The 19,637-nt window shown below is 35.3% G+C and overlaps 4 protein-coding genes across 5 annotated transcripts; all 4 read left to right on the top strand.

The window, feature by feature from the left end:
• The first annotated feature begins 260 nt into the window (after positions 1-260).
• On the top strand, positions 261-7,615 carry LOC108839276 (uncharacterized). Its single transcript, XM_057008092.1, has 13 exons — positions 261-388; positions 866-986; positions 1,075-1,186; positions 1,274-1,394; positions 1,491-1,566; positions 4,613-4,724; positions 4,839-4,929; positions 6,079-6,202; positions 6,354-6,465; positions 6,583-6,685; positions 6,830-6,950; positions 7,081-7,192; positions 7,297-7,615. Exons 2-13 carry the CDS (start codon positions 874-876, stop codon positions 7,357-7,359), a joined length of 1,260 nt encoding a protein of 419 aa, XP_056864072.1. The 5' UTR covers positions 261-388; positions 866-873; the 3' UTR covers positions 7,360-7,615.
• Positions 7,616-8,002: 387 nt separating this feature from the next.
• LOC108863006 (mediator of RNA polymerase II transcription subunit 15a-like) lies at positions 8,003-10,558 on the top strand. Of its 2 annotated transcripts, none has more exons than XM_057008096.1 (10): positions 8,003-8,108; positions 8,373-8,483; positions 8,573-8,687; positions 8,884-9,001; positions 9,221-9,368; positions 9,466-9,571; positions 9,679-9,751; positions 9,880-9,955; positions 10,092-10,203; positions 10,303-10,558. In XM_057008096.1, exons 2-10 carry the CDS (start codon positions 8,386-8,388, stop codon positions 10,357-10,359), a joined length of 903 nt encoding a protein of 300 aa, XP_056864076.1. In that variant the 5' UTR covers positions 8,003-8,108; positions 8,373-8,385; the 3' UTR covers positions 10,360-10,558. The 2 variants fall into 2 exon arrangements, with proteins under 2 accessions (XP_056864076.1, XP_056864079.1); XM_057008099.1 differs by having other exon boundaries at positions 8,023-8,108; positions 9,245-9,368.
• Positions 10,559-12,673: 2,115 nt separating this feature from the next.
• Positions 12,674-16,401, top strand: LOC108862980 (mediator of RNA polymerase II transcription subunit 15a). Its single transcript, XM_057008090.1, has 11 exons — positions 12,674-12,830; positions 13,274-13,370; positions 13,483-13,553; positions 13,775-13,849; positions 14,120-14,621; positions 14,707-14,777; positions 14,953-15,027; positions 15,317-15,569; positions 15,736-15,811; positions 15,991-16,102; positions 16,196-16,401. Exons 2-11 carry the CDS (start codon positions 13,283-13,285, stop codon positions 16,250-16,252), a joined length of 1,380 nt encoding a protein of 459 aa, XP_056864070.1. The 5' UTR covers positions 12,674-12,830; positions 13,274-13,282; the 3' UTR covers positions 16,253-16,401.
• Positions 16,402-16,622: 221 nt separating this feature from the next.
• Positions 16,623-19,419, top strand: LOC108862989 (mediator of RNA polymerase II transcription subunit 15a-like). The gene is made up of 8 exons (XM_018637277.2): positions 16,623-16,987; positions 17,494-17,554; positions 17,634-17,704; positions 17,921-17,995; positions 18,287-18,536; positions 18,712-18,787; positions 18,936-19,047; positions 19,141-19,419. The coding sequence occupies exons 1-8, from the start codon at positions 16,985-16,987 to the stop codon at positions 19,195-19,197; spliced, it is 705 nt and encodes a 234-aa protein (XP_018492779.2). The 5' UTR covers positions 16,623-16,984; the 3' UTR covers positions 19,198-19,419.
• The last annotated feature ends 218 nt before the right edge of the window (positions 19,420-19,637 follow it).

Genomic DNA, 19,637 nt, shown 5'->3' with positions numbered 1-19,637 from the left:
TATAATACTCCAAACACGTTTCTTTTAGGCCAAAAAAGCTTGTCGTTTAGTTATCTGTGATTTTTCTATGCTTGCACTCCCTTAGAAAACTATGCACTTAAAAAGGAAAAGAATCGTTCATTAGTTCTCTAATGGACGTACGATATTTTACGTCACAGTTTAGAGAAAAAAAAAAGATATTGTACGTTACAAGTGGCTGGTTTGACCCACTCGTCTCCAATAGACGTTACGTGCCAATTAGTTCTGAGGTAACCCCATAATATCTAAACTTGGTTTGTTTGGGCTGATTAATAACTAAACCTAGTTTTCACTTGGATTTTGTTCCCATCTCTCCGCTCGTAGCAAATCTTGACTCACACATATCTCGTCCATAGGCTCTGGATTTGAGGTGACGCTTATTGAATTTTGTTATTCTCTTGTGGTACTTGATGCTAGAGAAGTATTCTCTCCGTTGAAGTATCGTCCATGGATGATCTACTTTTTCCTAATAACAATTAGGAGAATTGTTGGATGTGTTCTATGAGAATAGATCAACTAACTGGCGTTGATCTTGATCATATCAGAGATTTATTATTAAAATGGTTTGACAATAAAAAAAAGAAAGAGAACAAGTTGTGACCCCTAGGTGGATTCGTTCTTATAATGAATTTTTTGTTACTCATCAACAATATCCTGTGGAAAAAACTCAATGATACATTTACATTGATAACTTCTGAGTGTAAATATAATCCATATGTTGTGTGGTCGTTTGTTTTCCTGTAAAATTCTTGTTCGTGTTTTTGTTTCTTCTCTGTTTTCATTTAGTTATGAACTTATGATACGTTTACTTACTCAAACTCAGCTTTTCATGGCTTGTAAAACGTAGGTTACTTGATGGAAAATAACTATTGGACACCTTCACTTCCAAAAGGCGAGCCAGCCATGGACACTGGTGACTGGAGACTTCATTTGCCACCTGATTCACGCGAGAAGATCATCAACAAGATGTAACTTTAGTTGATATACCTTTGTGTTATCTTTTTTTTTTTTTTTTTTTTTCCACTCTATTGACCAATCATTGATGTGTTTGCGCAGAGTGGAAACACTAAAGAATCACCTTCCGAATTCTGGACCAGAAGGGATTAACGAGCTCAGAAGAATTGCTGCCAGATTCGAGGGGAAAATTTTAAGTGGTGCTGCTAACCCGGTAATACAAATAGTTTTTGTGAGGCAGTTGAGTACCTGTAAAGCTTAGAACCTTCCTGATCTTCTACTATTTTTTGATACTTTTTAGTCTGATTACCTTCGGAAAATATCCATAAAGATGCTGACTATGGAGACTAGAGAGAAAAGTGCAGCTGGTTCTTCTTCTTTAACTTTTCCTGGTGCTTATAACACTCTGCCAGTGAATCCAGGTATAATCCCCTTCATACATTTGAGGGCTAATCACACTTTTAACTTGTTTTCTAATTGAGTTACAATATACTTGATGCGGACTTCTGTTGATAAAGGAGAACCTGCAATGGACACACAAGACTGGAAAACTCAATTGCCAGCTGGTTCACGCCAGAAGATCGTCAACAAGATGTAACTTCATCATCATCATCGTATCTCTTGTTTTCTAGATCAATAGGTTCTCTTTTGTTTCTCTTCTTACTTGATTTACTGCGCAGAATGGAAACACTGCATAAGCACCTTCCATTTCCTGGACCAGAGGGAATGAACGAGCTCAGGAGGATTGCTTCCAGATTCGAGGAGAGAATTTTCAGTGATGCTGTTAGCCAGGTAACACTTCCTCCTATGCATTTTATTCCCTTGGTGTTGTTTTCTATGGAGATTTGCGAGTGGCAAAATGGACATAGACACGAAGATATGATCTTTAAGGCTGTAGCCATGTATATATAACTGATCCTTGATTTTCTTTTTCGAAATTTTCAGACTGCTTACCTTCGGAAAATATCCATGAAGATGCTGACTATGGTGCCTAAAGCACCAAATGCAGCTGGTTCTTCTTCTTCTTCTCCTTCTTCTTTACCGACCCCTGGTGGTTATAACAGTCTGCCGTTGAATCCGGGTATAAGCCCTTCGTGCATGTAATATCAGAAGCATATTGGTGTGTAAATTTAACGCATTGATCTCTTCATGTAAAGCTAGATCTATGTATATATGCTATAAACACATAATAATAGTCATGAACTTTTTCGTCGTGTTTGAAATATAATCACGATTCATATTGTTGCTCGTCTTGTGAACATATATAGGTTGTCATCAGATGACAACGGAAGGCCCTGTCAAAGCAGAGCCTGTTGTGAAGGCAGGTGACTGGAGAACTTGTCTACCACCGGATTCACGCAAGAACAATGCCAACAAAATGTAAGTTCCTTTTAGAGTGTGTGTGTGTTAGTTGTCTCTCTTAAATTGTCATCTTTTCTCACTTCAGAGCCGGCTTAATGCTAAAGCTCTGTAGAAAAAAAAAAAAAAACAATGTTACAACATTTTGACACATTGCCGTACGTTACTTATGTTGATGTACAGTTAAACTGTTTTGTCATTTGAGCAGAAAGGGAACACTAAAGAAACATGTTCCAAACTGTGGGAAAGAAGGAAATAAAGAGCTCGAGAAAATTGCTGCTAGCTTTGAGGAGCTGATTTTCAACAATGCTATTGATCAGGTTCCACCGTCTACGGATTGCAAACCAATGAACCTTGTTATCGTATGATCTCCAGTTAACCTTGATATCAAAACTACTTTTGGTTTGATATTCTGTTTATCTCGAGTTTCAGGTGGATTATCTTCACAAAACATCCTTCAAGATCACACCTTGAAACCTCCAAAGTTTAGGCATGATATAAACATGGAGGGATTTATCTAAAGCATCCAAAATCCTCAAAAGGAAAAACAATGTTTATTAACTGGTGTAGAATCAAAACTATTTTTTCTTTTGTAGCTGTTGATTTAAACAGAACTTTTTTTGAGCAAAAAACAGAACTTTTATTTGTTTTTAGAAGAAATGTATAAAGAGTTCAAAAACTAATTAAAAAAAAGAAACGTATAAAGAGTTGCACTGTATAATGTTCGATATAGATTTAGTAACTAAATTTAATTAGACGTGGATTCAGAAGTAAATTTTAATCGAGGTAAAAATGTTGATTAAAAATTTGTTAAACAAAATACTAAATATATGTTATAACTAAACGCATAAGTTCATATGTTAAAACATTATCTAGAGAAGTGACATTTTGTCATTGTTCCAGGTTATCATCTAAATACAGTAGATTGGATGAGCTAAATAAGTCATAAATATTAGTAAACTCAGTTAAAAGATTTTTTTCCTGAGGGCAATAGGGCAGATTTTTTTCTAATGTGTGCAATAAAATAAAGTTTAGTTGTTTTATATTCTGACCCCTGTTCAAAAACGCGGCCGCCTGGGCGCTATTCGGTGGGTGGCCGCGGCGAGTTGGGCCAAATCGGTGAATCCAGGCGTTGACCCGCGTTTGACCGCCTAGTTCCCGCGTTGACCGCCTAATTCCCGCCTAATCCCGCGTTGACCGCCTAAGTTTTTTTTTTTTTTTTTTTTTAAATAAAATTAATTATTTTTACTCATTATTAACAAATTTATATAATTATTGATTACTAAATAGTTACAATTAGTTATCTAACCCAAAACAAACACATATATACTACATTAGGGATTTTCTCGTATCAAACACGCCCAAATCTAAATGTTCGATAAATTGAAAGGAGATCGTTTCAAAAAATTATCTAAAAAGTTATAAAATTATGTATAAGAACTTGTGTCATCATGTTTAAAATTAACTAAACATATTATAAATATATTAAATTGTATTTAAAACTAGGCCCCGCGTAATCTCCGAGTACTCCCCGATTTTTCGGTAACTCGCTAGGCCCGGACTCGCCGCCCGACTAGCGCTTAGCGTAGTTTAGAACAGGGATTCTGACTAAATCTAATTTCAGTAGGCCCCTTGTAATGAATTTTCTCTGAAAAATTCATTACATATTTTAGGCCTCTATATGTTTGGGTTCATTAGGCCATGTCACCTCTTTTCATTTTTCTATTTACATTTATGTTCAAAGGAAGCTCTTGGTCTTGGTCTCGGTCTCATTCTCTATTCGTCGCAGCTCTCAACCCTCGAAAGCTCTTTGCAGCAAATCTGAGGTGATTCGTTTTCTCGAATTTTCGTTTTGATCTTAGGGTTTTGGTTTCTTCTTCTGGTCAGGATTCCAGAGAAAAAGTATTGTGGCTTGTTTATTTCACGTTTACAAGAATTTTTAATTTTTGTCCACCGATCAGTGAAAGAAGTCGGTACTAATCAGAGGTTTAACTCAATAGTTTGTTTTCTTGTGCTCTAAGTCTCCAGACATTTGGAGCTAGTTTACACTTTAATCTGTTTTTTTTTCTTTCTAATTGAAGTATTAAAAGTCTTGATCTTGACGGGGCCTTCTGTTAATAGCGGAGAAAACCTGCCATGGACAATACAAATGACTGGAGAACTCATTTGCCATTTGATTCACGACAGAAGATCGTCAATAAGATGTAATTTCCATCATCATATCTCCCTTTTTTTTTGTTTGGTAATTATTCTTTACATGATTGACTTGCAACTTGCGCAGACTGGAGACACTAAAGAAGCACCTTCCGTATTCTGGACCAGAAGGGATTAACGAGCTCAAGAGAATTGCTGTCAGGTTCGAGGAGAAAATTTTCAGCCGTGCTGTTAATCAGGTAAATAATAATATACACGTCCTTCTCTTCTCTGTATAGAGATTTGTGAGGGCAGATATGCACATAGAAAGCTATACTCCTGATTTTCTTATTATTTATTTTTTGAATTTTCAGAATGATTACCTTCGGATAATATCCTTGAAGATGCTGACAATGGAGACTAAGGCGCAAAATGCAGCTGGTTCGAGTAGCAACCTAGCCTTGGGTAAAGCCGCGTCCTTCATCATAGCAGAAGCTTGTTTTTGAATAATGGATTCTCCTTTGTGTGTGAGCTAATCTAAATGCTAATATGAAGAAGTTTCAGCGGTTAATTGTTATCCATCTTTGTGGTCTCGTCTGCCTTCATTTAAAATATACTACATTAGGACCCGCCCTAAAGGGCGGAAATTGATTTGTCAACTTTCAATTAATAATATATGGTATATATAATATGTGTATATAATATTATATATATTTTGTGTAACATTTATATATATATATATACATATTAGACATATATATAATATTTTATTAAATATATATAGAATTTAATAGTGTTATAATTTGTGTTGTACTTGTTATTAGTTTGTATTTAATCTTCTTTCATTTTTAGTATAATAATTTGCTTTATCACACTTTTTACCTTTTAACTTATACACATAGTTATGCCCTTTTTTTTTTTTGGTGTCCAAAAAAAAAAAAAAAAAAAAAAAAGTTATGCCCTTTTTCAAAAAAAAAACTTATACACATAGTCTCGTAAAATGTAATATATAAAAAATATATTTAAAAAATCTACTGACCATATGCCACCATTATTTGGTTGTTTGAACAAAAAAAATCATGTTTTTGCAGAACTGTGTATGTTGTGATATGATGTAGGTGAAGAGTAAATATATGGAAGTAAAGTTAGTGATACGAACATGAGCCTATGTTGGTCTATGCCATAATTATTTGGTTTTTGGAAGATCAATGAGCATAAGCATACACGGTCTTTGTATACTTACGTTGTAAATGAGTCGGATATTTTTTCTCTTATGTCTGGAATGATATGGAACTCGTTGATTTAAAAGTGGTTCAGTTTTATATGATCTGATTATATTAAGAGATTAACCAAAAATATTATAAAAGTGTTACTGGTTAGGTTTAACTAATCTATATTGGTTAAGATTTGGTTTAATTTAAGTTGGTAGGTTACATTGTATAGGAGGCATGATATATTCTAGCAACAACTATGAAAAAGTCCAAAATTTAAATGAGAACTTCAAATAGTAGATAATCCCTAAATTAATAGATTAGATATTCCATTTGGTTTTGTTTTCTTATGGGAGCTATAATAAGATATCTACCCTTTGATGCTTTTGTGAATATTCGACAGACAATGTCATGATCAATAATGGCAATGTAAAGACTTCTCTCCTGAACGAAGAACCTGCCATAAACTCAGGTGACTGGAGAGCTCAAGTGCCACCGGATTCACGTCATAGGATCGTCAACAAGATGTAACTTCATCATCACATCTCCTGTTTTGTATCTGTTATATATTCTCTACTAACTATAAGGTTTCTATGCTCTGCTATTATATATATTCTTGATCAATAAGTTAAAATTTTTGGTAATTATTCTTACATGATTTACTTTCCACTTGCGCAGAATGGGTATACTAATGAAGCACGTTACACATTCTGGAACAGAAGGGATTAACGAGCTCAAGGGAATTGCTGCCAGATTCGAGGAGAAAGTTTTCAGAAGTGCTGTTAATCAGGTAAACACACACCTCCTCCTTTATACTATTTGTTTCGTTAGTGTGGTTCTGTATTAGAGATTTGTGTATGAAGGCCATATGTACCTGATTTTCTTATTATTATTTTGGAATTTTCAGACTGATTACCTCCGGAAAATATCGGTGAAGATGCTGACTATACCTCCTGCTCCCGCTTCTTCTATCCCTGCTGAGAGTAACAAACTAGCTTTGGATGAACTGAGTAAGCAACGTCCTTCATATACTTGGCAGAAGCTGGTTTTGGATAATGGATTATTCCATGTTTGTTATGCGTTTTGTTTTCTTATGGAGTTGTAAAATAAAAAAATCTACCCTTTGATGCCTTTGTGAATATTCCCTTCCACAGGCAATTTTATGTTCAATGACAATTCAGTGCCTTCTCTCCCGAAAGAAGAACCTTCCGTGAACTCAGGTGACTGGAGAATTCAACTGCCACCGGATTTACGCCAGAAGCTTGTTGACAAGTTGTAAGTTCGTTACATTATTTTTCTCTCTAAAGTAGTCATTTGTTCTCAGTCTCTAAGTCAATTCTGTAGGAAACATAAGGTTATAAGGTTTTGTCATATAAGTAAATACTTTTTTTTTTTATTTGAGCAGAAAGGAAACACTGAAGAAACATGTTCCGTATTCAGGGGAAGAAGGAATCGAGGAGCTCAGGAGAATTGCTATCAGCTTCGAGGAGTTAATATTCAACACTGCTTTAAACCAGGTTTCACTTCTCTCTTCTTCGTTCTATTTCTGGAAAGCAGTGGGATAATATGGTAGAACGGTGGTAAGCTTCGATTAAGCATATGGTTTGTTTGGGAGTTTCAGGTGGATTACTTTCGCAAAATATCGTTAAAGATGCAGAGTATGATGGAAGAGGACTACGACTAAAGTAAAATTGCGTCGAAGGTGGCGTTTGGAACTTTTAGGCGATTCCATATTTATATGTATTGATGATATTAAGAACAGAGAGCTTGAAAGCCTCCAAACTTAGGACAAAGGCATGAATAAAAGAAAGTGTTAATTCCGTTTGTATAATCGGTAACGATGATATGTTTCTTGACGAGGAAGCCTCGTCTTGCTCTCCTCATGGTAAGTAAGTAAGGCTTGGAGTCCTTCTTCGGCTTTGCAGAAATCAATGTTCTAACAATCTAGGAGTCTCCTAATCGGCAAATACCTAAACAAACATTTTTTTTCTATGCCGATTTCTTTCAAAATTAATTTAACCAACAATTTCATATAAAAATGCATTCAATTGCCCGTTCAGTGTTCACATACAAGATTTTTGTCATAAGATGAAATAACTAATATTGTTTTGTCCTAATAATGAGAAGAAGATTCAAAAGCAATGCGTTACTTTGATTTCACTGTTGTCAAGACCAAGTTTACCACCATATGTTAAAAGGAAGGACTTGTGGTTAAATTGTTACAAATAAAAGAAAAAGGACTCGTGGTTAAATTTGATTGGGCCGGTTAAAGCTCAATGGGCCATAGTATAAAAGACCTAATTCTGACTTCAATTTTCTCCTTTCCCGTTGTTCTTCCGCTCTTTGGTTTCCTTTTCCTTCGCTGTAACGCTGCTGAGTCAGTCGCCCACAACATTGACCTCGAAACTTCGAAAATCTCATCGTCGATTCAAGGTTAACTCTCCCAAATTTCGTTTATCTCTCTACGAATCTAGGGCTCTTCGGCTTTGATAATAGTTCTCTCCCTTGCGTCTCGGATTCAAGAAGAAAGTCGTTTCGTATTCTTGCAATTAGGAGAGAGTAGATGAAGTCGTTTTTATTTGTAAATGGATTTGATCAGTTAACGAAACTGGTTTCTTTATAGTTTAAGATCCTTTCTTTAATCTCATCTGTGCGGTGTTGATGATGCTTTGTTTCTTCATGAATGGTAAAATACAGGATACACTTAACGATGGGGCCTTCTTGTCCCAATGGGGAAACTGCGGTTGACACATTGGACTGGAGAACTCAATTGCAATCTGATGCGCGTGAGAGCATTGTCAACATGATGTAAGTTTATTAGTATATATCTATAAGAATATTGTGTTTCTTCTTGATTAGTTTTGGTTTTAACTTAAATCACTTTGATGTTAGCACAGAACGGAAGCACTAAAGAAACAACATCTTCCATTTGCTGGACCAGAGGGAGTCAACGAGCACAGGAAAATTGCTTCCAGATTTGAGGATAAAGTTTTCAACAGTGCTGCTAACTTGGTAATATGCTGAACATCTTCTTTTTCTTTTTTTCTTTGTTTCTCTAGTGTCCTAAACAGAGCGATGTACCTAAGAAACTGCACTAAAGAACTAACTGACATTTGGTAGCCGCCGTATATATGATTTTTGTATCCTTTCCAGATTGATCTTATGTCATAGTTTTTTGGTCTAATTTTCCGTTTATTTTGAGTCTCAGAATGAATACCTTCGGAAAATATCCTTAGAGGTGCTGACGATAGAAAACACGGTTAAGAGTGCAGCTGATCCTTCGATACCTATCCCTGATGCTAATAACACCACACCCTTCAATTCGGGTACTAACAAACAAGCCCTCCATGCTCTTTTTGCCTAAGCCTAGATAATGTTTTCTAAGCATTTTACTAATTTCTTCACTTCTACAGGATTGTTTTGTCACTCTTACTTATAATTAAACCAAAAGGAACTTGTTCAAAAAAGAAAAAAGAATTATAAATCTTGTGGCTGTTTGCTAGGACCATTTAAGTTTTGAGTAATCTTTATTGTCATTGCCTTAGTCGGTAAGGCTAATGTCGATGTAGGAAGCCTAAGGGACAATAACAGTCTGAGGCCTTCTTCTCTTCCCAACAGAGAACCTGCCTTGGACACAGGAGACTGGAGAACTCAACTGCCACCTGCTGCTCGCCGGATGATTGTCAACAATATGTAAGTTTGTTTTGTCTCTTCAGAAATAGAGTGTTATTGTTATGGTGCCATATCTCGTTTCGCCAATAATTTATACAACTTTTTATCATTTGTGTAGAACGGATACACTAGTGAAGCACCATTCCGGGACAGAGAGGACCAACGAGCTCAGGGGTTTTGCTGCCAGATTAGAGGAGAATATTTTCAACAGTGCTGATCACCAGGTGATCCACTGTGTCTTTACTACACATGCTTTGCTGTTGTGTTTTAAGCAGTTTATGAAGTTTCAAATCCATGATTTTGGTATAATATACTTTATATTAACATCCAGATCGATTACCTTCGCCAAATATCCGCAAAGATATCTCTCCTTGCTGCAAACAACAGCCTACCATTGGATCTAGGTAAATGACTTTCTTTCTCCGAAATTGGAGTCCTTCATGTAGTAGCAAAGCTTGTTATGATTGTGCTACATTTGAATCCATTTGTTTCTCCTGAAGGTTTTAATGGAGTTAATGCTTTGTCCACATAGGTAATGTTGCCATAAACAGAGGTGACTGGAGAGCTCTACATCCACCAGGTTCACGCCAGAAGAATGTCAACACGCTGTGAGTTTTGTTCCTCTTCCAAATTTGTCATATTTTCTCACACTCTTGCTACTCTTTTACACCTCCAAAGCCAGTTTAATGATAAAATTTTGTCTTATTGCTTTGACATTATGAATTACTTTTGTCAATTGAGCAGATTGGAAACACTGAAGAAACATGTTCCGTATTCTGGGGAAGAAGGAATCGAAGAGCTCATGAGAATTGCTGTCAGCTTCGAGGAGTTAATTTTCAACACCGCGAAAAATCAGGTTCCACTATTTTGTTTTTTTAATTAAGCTCAATGTGTACCTCCTTGATATCATCCCCTTGTTTCTTTCTTGATGTTCTGTGTTCGTTTCGAGTTTCAGGTAGATTACTTGAGCAAATTATCCTTAAAGATGCAGACTATGGAAGAGGGAAGCTAAGTCAAATAATGGGAGTTTTCAAAGCGGTTTAAAACTTTCTAGGAAAAGCTAGTCATATACATACTTGTACATAAAGAAAGAAACCTTGAAGAGTTAAAAAGGAAAGGCATGAAAAAACATGTCAAGTGTATACCATTGGGGCCATTTCTGGTTTCTCCAACATCAATTGAAAAAGTCATTATTTAGCTTATTTGCTATCTAACCAAATTTTATTAAATATATAAAACTAATTTTAACATTATTAACAAACTAACATTTAATGCATCTTTCTTCTGTCATATCTTTTACTATGGACAAAAGTTATATTCTATTTAATAAAATGAAAATAGTATTAACATTTCATTTTTGTATATGGAATATAACATTTGCCAGTACAAATTGGACAAGTTGCTATTCAATCTATAGATCCCACCTAAACCTCCTAAATACTAAAACCAACTCAGTTTTAAATACTAAATTTTAATAACTAAACCCTCAACCTCACCTTTACATTTTAAATACTAAATCCTAAACCTTAATCACTAAATACTAAACTTTAATCACTAAAATCCTAAATCCAAATATAAATTACAAACCTAAATATCACATAATATTTGACAATGGTAAAATTTACTATATAAATATAAAATATAGAATATACATGTGAACTAGAAATGGTAAGAATGAATTTGCCAAAATAATCAAATTTCTAGAAGAGAAAACAATGACAACGATAAAACATCTGGTGTTTATAGTCTTAACTGATGGTAAAAATGAAATAGCAACAAATAAATTAGACATTATGTTCTATTTTTATTCTATATTTCTTTAATTGAATAGAATATTATAATTTGAGAAATTGTTTACAGATAAACAATAAAATACATTGAACATGATAAATTTAGTTGTATAAATGGTGTAACTGGTATCAAATCGACATACAAATGTTATAAAAGTTAATAATTTGGCACAAGTATACAAATGAAAATATATACACACAAAACTATGTAAAATAGTACAGTGCAAATTACTGAAATGATCAAATAATGAAACTTCTCATTAGTAACCAAACAAGTCGATGCAGATGAACATCTCCTTGACATAACTACTCAAAAATGGTATTGGTAATTATAAGATAGATCAATAATAGAAGAGATAAAATATAAATTAAATATAAAAGTATATTAAATTGTTAAATTGCCATATTTTAACTATTATTTTATTTAAATAAATAAAAATATTATGTTGACCAAATATACAATTTTGAAAATAAATATTTTAAACTGAAATGATAATATTCCAAATTTTACAAAAAATAAAATTATAGATGTTAAAATATATTTTTGAAATACAACACGGAAAATATATTGTAAAAATAAAATGTGTATAGCATTTTGAAAATTTAAGTTAATAAAAAACTAATATCATAAAATCGAAATATATCATATATCAATAAAACATACTAAAATAATATGATAGATGCTCTATGTATAAAATCTACTAAAATAATAGGGTAAATTATTTAAACTGAACAATGTATATAGTTATAAAATCCTGCAATATACTAAAATATAATATATTCTAAACTATATTTTTAAACACAACATAGAAATATAAGTTATCCTAAACAAATATATTTTCTATAGTACAACTGAATATATTTCAAAAATGTATTGTATGCGAACTATGAAAATTAAAAACAAAATTAAAAGAGAATCTATATTTGATTATTTCATATTATAAATTTATTATAACAAACTCAAAAATATATTAGTATATGATAAAAATTAATAACAAAATAAAATGATTAAAATAAATCTTATATATAGATAATACCAAATAAGAAACCTAATTAATAAGATTATAGAGTTACCTAAATATCACTAAAATGTAAATCATATATTTATTATATTTGAAAAATATCAAAACTATACATTTCTAAATTAAAAGAAGGTGCGGGTCAATAGTTTGATTTAAAATGATGTAATTTGAATCTAAATTCAGATTTTAAGAATATATTTTCATATATGACTGGTTTGCTTTTTTAAAAAACATTGGGCTAAAACCCCGTAATGAGACAAAAAGTCGCCGTACGAATTTCTCTCGACATAATGGGTGAATGACAGGGATATACAATGATTCGAGAATTCATTGGTAAATTAACTGGTGTTGACTGGTTCATCTTGTAATTTCTCACTAAATGGAGGGGTTTCTCGTAATTAACAGCCGAGGGAAAACTTGGTAAGCGTCTAAGCGAAACGTTGAGGACATTTAGTGAACTTGACAAGTTTATACTGCAATTTCTCATTAATTGGAGGGGTTTCTGGTAATTTAAAAAGCCGCGCGACGACACTGAAAACAAACTTGGTCATAACTTCGTTAGCTTCCTTCCTCTCCGTTTGCATCCTTCAATTCATCAACCCGATCAACCCCAAAACCCTAATCGTTTGTTGCAATCGTGAAACTGCCTCGATAGGCTTTGGATTCTTGAGGTGAAATGTTCGATTCTCGTTTTCTCTTGTGATCGGGAGGTCTAGAGAAGACACTATATCGCCATCGCGGCTTTATTGATCGTGGTTCTCGGGTTCTTTAACTATTTTTAAGAGAATAGATGAATTTTCTTTGTTGTGACTGATAGATTATGCTTACTCGTTTTCGTATGTTGCTTTCTGATACCAAAAAATTGAAAAATTTAGACTGATCAGTGACCTCAACTTGTTTCGATTTTCTTTTAGGGTTGGTTGGTGATTCCGTGGCTCAAATTTTGCTATTTATTAGGCTAGATGGTCTGATTCTTGGCATACATTGAAAAAAAAAAAGAAATGGAAGGGGCTTATATTAAGAATGATCCATCTTGTGTGTATGGTCCTTTGTTAACTGCTAGATTTTTGTGGGATATTTGCATAATGTTTTGGTGATCTTCTCTTCGTGTTAGGAACACTTGATGGATAACAACAATTGGAGGCTTTCCGGAGACCAACAGAGACAACTGTATTATCAATCCCAAAGAACCCTCCCGGAGATGCCATCATGTATATATGCTTTTACATCCTTGTTGAATACTTTATGCTTCTGATATTTTACATAATCCCTCAGCAGGATCTGATGCTGAACAAACCCACTTTTTTTTATAATAAATTCTAGCATTTCTGGACTCCACTGCACAGCCGGAAAGTGGAAATGGGGTTGATTGGCAAGAGGAGGTTTTCCAAAAGGTAGTTTTTCTATTTCTAATTTGGGGTAATGCTTCTTAGTCTTGCTGTCAACTCGGAAGTGTATTGTGGAGATAAAAACAAGTTTGCTGTATATATATATACTAATTCTGCCTGCGCTTATTAAATCTTGAAGAGATAGATACAACACGTCAGGCGATCTTACATAAATATTATTGTACTGAGTAATCGTGTGTGCCCATGGTTGTGCTTTGTCTTTTCAGATCACAGCTATAAAAGAAGCGTACTTACCAGATGTTGTCGAAATCTATCGGAGAACTGCAGCCAAGGTGCAGCAAGTAAGTTTTTCTAAGAGAGTAGCGTGTGTGTGTACCTGCGAGAATTTCTATGCAAGACCGATTCGATATTGCAAAAGAAAGTCATACAACTTTTGGTATCTTGTTCACCATTTCACCAATAGATAGCTTTTGAGGCTCTTATTTTTACTGTCCAGTAGAAAGTATACTTCGGATACTTATTTTCCTTCCCAAACCGACAAAGGTTGTAGCTTGCATTGCATCTATGTGCTTGTCTCTTCTCCTATTGACCACATTGCTTTTTCTCCCCAGATGGATTCTGTTCCGCAGCAACGAGGATCACAGCAGTTTGAGAAATTGAAACAATTCAAGGCAGCGGTGGAGCGAATGATGCAATTCCTATTGGTTTCAAAGAGCAATATCATACCTTCATTAAAGGATAATGTGGCTATTTATGAGAGACAGATTATAGATTTGGTAAATATGCTTAGGCCGAGGAATCCAGTACAACAAAGGCAGCTTCCGCAACCTCAGATGCAGCCTATCCAGCAACAATCGTCTCATGGTATGTTTTCTTCTCAAGGTGGCCAACAGTCACAAAATCAGCCATCCCAGCAGCAGGTGATGCCCCTTCAGCCACATCATCAGCAGTTAGGTTTGCGACAACAATCTAATCTGCTACAACAGAACGTGCAACAAAGGCTACAGTCTTCAGGCCAAGTCACAGGTTCCCTGCTTCCACCTCAAAATGTAGGGGACCAACGGATACGACTATATCAATCACAAATAACCATCCTTCCGGAGATTCCGTCAGGTATGTTTTTACATCCTTGTGAATACTTTAGATAATCATTCAGCAGGATCTGATGCTCAACAAATCCGGTTTTTGTAAATTGCAGTATTTTCAGACTCCATGGCACAGACGGAAAGTGGTTATGGGGTTGATTGGCAAGAAGAGATTTTCCAAAAGGTTGTTTTTTTTCTTTCTAATTTGGTTAATGCTTCCGGCCTCTTTAGTCTTGCTATATGATACCAATTCTATCCACGTTTATTAATCTTCAAGAGATATATGCATCACGGCAGGGGATCTTACATAGATATAATCGTAATGAGTAACCGTGTGATCATGGTGCTTGTCTTTGCAGATCAAAACTTTGAAGGATGCGTACTTACCAGATCTTACAGAAATCGCCCAGAAAATGGCAGCCAAGTTGCAGCAAGTAAGTTGCGATATATTTTTCTAGGAGAGTTAAGAGTGTATGACCTCCCAATCAGTAGAGTATCTGAGCGAGAATTCCTAAAAATTCAATGCAAGACTTGTTCGACATTGCAAAAAAAAGTCATACAGCTTTGGTATCTTGAAAACCATTTCACCAAAAGATGCTCTTGAGGCTCGTATTTTTACTGTCCTAAGTAGAAAGTTAACATCGGATATTTATGTTCCTTTAGCTTTCTATGTGCTCGGTCTCTTCTCTTGTTGAACACATTCATTATTTTTTTCTCGAGCAGTATTCACTTCCGCATCAACAAAGATCAGAGCAGTTTGAGAAATTGAAACGAGTCAAGACAGTGTTGGAGCGAATGATACAAATCATATCGGTTTCAAAGAGCAATATCATGCCTGCATTAAAGGATAAGGTGGCTTTTTATGAGAAGCAGATTATACTTTTCGTAAATGTGTACAAGGAGAGTAAGCCAGTTCAGCAAGGGCAGCTTCCGCAATCTCAGACGCAGCCTATGCAGCAACAATCATCTCAGAACGGTAATCATTCTCATGATAGTCAAGCAAATCCGTAGATGCAGTCCATTTTCGTGGTGTAATATGTTGGAGCTCAGCTGCATCCATTTTCCCACATGATTTGTTTCTATTTAAGGTTTTGAATGGAGATAGAAATCTGAACTTTAATGCTTTGCTTTTGTCCACATAGGTAATGTTGCCATAAACAGAGGTGACTGGAGAGCTCTACATCCACCAGGTTCACGCCAGAAGAATGTCAACACGCTGTGAGTTTTTTCCTCTTCCAAATTTGTCACACTCTTGCTACTCTTTTACACCTCCAAAGCCAGTTTAATGATAAAATTCTGTATTAATAGAATGTTACTTTTACAACGTTTTGTCGTATTGCTTTGACACTATGAATATGCTTTTATGGAAAGAGAAGTTACTTTTGTCATTTGAGCAGATTGGAAACACTGAAGAAACATGTTCCATATTCTGGGGAAGAAGGAATCGAAGAGCTCATGAGAATTGCTGTCAGCTTCGAGGAGTTAATTTTCAACACCGCAAAAAATCAGGTTACGAATATTTTTGAATAAGCAGAATGTGTACTTCCTTGATATCATCCCTTCCGTTGTTTCGTGATGTTGTGTGTTGATTTCGAGTTTCAGATGGACTACTTTTGCAAAATAACCTTGAAGATGCAGAGTATAGAAGAGGGAAGCTAAGCAAGCCAAATAAAGGGGAAGGCAAGTGCACTGTGCATGTACATATTTTTGTATAAAGAAGGAACCCTCCAAATGAGTTAAAAGTAAAGGCTTTGGATAAACATGTGTCAAGTGTGATTATCAGTAGCAATGGAGAAAAATCTTTCTTTTTTGGGGGACAGAAACTAATAGAGTTATCACTTATAAATAGGTTTATGTTAACTCTAATATTAAATTATTTCGGGTTTAGTAATTGGTTGATACGCGCTACTACAGCTACTCTGGAGAGGTCAAACCGACATGAATCGATATTAAAACGTTGCCGTAAGCAACTTTCTCGAAATATTTATACAAAATGACCTTGTAAATTCGGTTTTAATTGGAGGGGTTACTGGTAACTTAAAAAAAAAGCAGCGCGACGACATTGAAAACTTCTGGTCATAACCTTATAATCTAAGTTGAAAGGACAACATACTTGGCAGCTGATGATTCATGCCGCATGAAGTTTTCTTCCCTCTGCGTTTGCCCAGAAACATCCTTTATATAACTCCTTTTTTCTTGGTCATACCTTAACGTTTGTAGCAACCGCGAAATCGCCTCGACACGCATTCAAAATTTGGGGTGAAATTTTAGAATCTCGCTTTCTTTCTTCTTTTTTTTTTTCTTTTTGGTTTCATTCTATTGCTTTTGAGTTTTGTCTTGTGATCGGAGTCTCGGGAAGCTATACTACTATATAGCCATCGCCCTCAACAGATGGTGATTCTCGGTTCTTGCTTATTTGTTTCGTCTGTGGCTCTCTGCTACGGATAGGAGAGTAATAAAAAAGGAAATGAAAATTTTGGCTGATCGGGAGTCTCGAGAATGACATACTACTAGTATATTGGTGTGATTGATAGAATATGCTTTACCCGTTTTCTCAGATATGTTACTTTTTGAGTTTAGTCTATCGCTTTCTGCTACCAACAGTTGACCAAAAAAAAAATGAAAAATTTTGGCTGATCGTTGACCTCAACTGGTTCTGATTTACTCTTAGGGTTGGTTGGTGATTCCATGGCTCAAACTTGCTAGTATTAGCTTAGCTGCTCTGATTCTTGGCATAGGAATTGAAAAAAATAAATAAGAAAAGGGTTAGTTATATTAAGAAACTCTGAATGTCAATATAATCCATCTTCTGTGTTCGGTCGTTTGTTTACTGTAGATTTTTGTGGGATGTATACATCATGTTTTGGTTATCTTCTTTTTTTTTTGGTTTGTAAACTTAGGAACACTTGATGGATAACAACAATTGGAGGTCCCAAACAACCCTTCCGGAGATGCCATCATGTATGCTTTTACATCCTTGTTAATACTTTAGGCTTCTGATATTTTACAAACCCACTTAAAAAAAAAAAAAAAATTTTAGCTTCGCTTGGCTCCACGGCTCAGAGAGAAAGTGGAAATGGGGTTGATTGGCAAGAGGAGGTTTTCCAAAAGGTAGTTTTTTCTTCTAATTTGTGCAATGCTTCCGGCCTCTTACATTCAAAAGTGTTTGGCGGAGATTAAAAAAATAAGTTTGCTATATATAATTAAGTAACAATTATGACTACGCTTGTTAAATCTTCAAGAGATAAATGGCAGCACGGCAGGCGATCTTACATAGATATCATTACGTATGAGTAACCGTGTGATCATGGTGCTTTGTCTTTGCAGATCAAAACTATGAAAGAATCCTACTTACCAGATCTTGCAGTAATCTACCAGAGAGTTGCAGCCAAGTTGCAGCAAGTAAGTTGCGATGTATTTTTCTAGGAGAGTTAAGAGTGTATGTCCTCCCAAACAGTAGAGTATCTGAGCGAGAATTCATTGCAAGACTGGTTCGATAATTGCAAAAAGAAAAAAAAGGTCATACAGCTTTGGTATCTTGAAAACCATTTCACCAAAAGATGCTCTTGAGGCTCGTATTTTTACTGTCCTAAGTAGAAAGTTAACATGGGATATTTATGTTCCTTTAGCTTTGAATCTATGTGCTCGGTCTCTTTTCTTGTTGAACACAATTCATTTTTTTCTCTCGAGCAGGCTTCTCTTCCGCGGCAACAAAGACCAGAGCAGTTTGAGAAATTGAAACAGTTCAAGACAATGTTGGAGCGAATGATGCAATTCCTATCGGTTTCAAAGAGCAGTATCATTCCAGCACTAAAGGATAAGGTGGCTTTTTATGAGACGCAGATTATAACTTTCTTAAATATGCACAGGCCCCCGAGGAAGCCAGTTCAGCAAGGGCTGCAGCTTCCGCAATCTCAGATGCAGCAACAGTCATCTCAGAACGGTAAACATTCTCATGAAACACAGTCAAGCAAATCCGCAGATGAACTCCATTTTCTTGGTGTAATAAATGGATGTTGGAGCTCAGCTCCATCCATTTTCCCACTTGATTTGTTTCTATTTAAGGTTTTGAATGGAGTTTGAAATCTGATGTTAGTGCTTTGCTTTTGTCCACATAGGTAATGTTGCCATAAACAGAGGTGACTGGAGAGCTCTACATCCACCAGGTTCACGCCAGAAGAATGTCAACACGCTGTGAGTTTTGTTCCTCCTTGAAATATTTATCACTCTTGCTACTTTTTTCCTCCCCAAAGCTAGTTTGATGATAAATCTCTGTTGAAGTAGAATGTTTTGCCATGAATATGCTTATAGATAGACAAATATACTTTTGTCAATTGAGCAGGTTGGAAACACTGAAGAAACATGTTCCGTATTCAGGGGAAGAAGGAATCGAAGAGCTCATGAGAATTGCTGTCAGCTTCGAGGAGTTAATTTTCAACACCGCGAAAAATCAGGTTACGAGTATTTTTGAATAAGCACAATGTGTACGTCCTTGATATCACCCCCTCCTTTGTTTCGTGATGTTGTGTGTTGATTTCGAGTTACAGATGGACTACTTTTGCAAAATATCCTTGAAGATCCAGAATATGGAAGAGGGAAGCTAAGTAAGCCAAATAAGGGGGGGAAGGCACGTGCACTGTGCATATTGTGTTCTGAAGAAGAAACCTGCAAGAGTTAAAACTTAAATGTAAAGGCTTTGGATAAACTAATGTCGAGTGTGATTTCTAGTTTCTTAGTATCAAAAAAATCTTTCTTTTTCTAGTGGTAACAAAAACTAATAGAGTTATCACTTATAAACAAGTTTATGTTAACTTTAATATTCAATTTTTGCGGGTTTAGTAATTGGTTGATACGTGCTGCTACTACGGCTACTTTGGAAAATTCAAAGTTAAAAGGACAAGAACCGATATTAAAACGCGGTCGTAAAGGTTCACTGTCTCAACATATTATACGAAACAGTGACCTTGTAATTTTCTGTAAATTGGAGGGGGTTACTGGTAATTTACAAAGCAGCGCGACGACATTGAAAACTTTGGTCATAACT

Source organism: Raphanus sativus, chromosome 1, assembly GCF_000801105.2.
Source record: "Raphanus sativus cultivar WK10039 chromosome 1, ASM80110v3, whole genome shotgun sequence".
Classification (NCBI taxonomy): Eukaryota; Viridiplantae; Streptophyta; class Magnoliopsida; order Brassicales; family Brassicaceae; genus Raphanus; species Raphanus sativus.
Note: the sequence above shows the minus strand (reverse complement) of the source record. Positions and strands in the feature narration are given on the sequence as shown.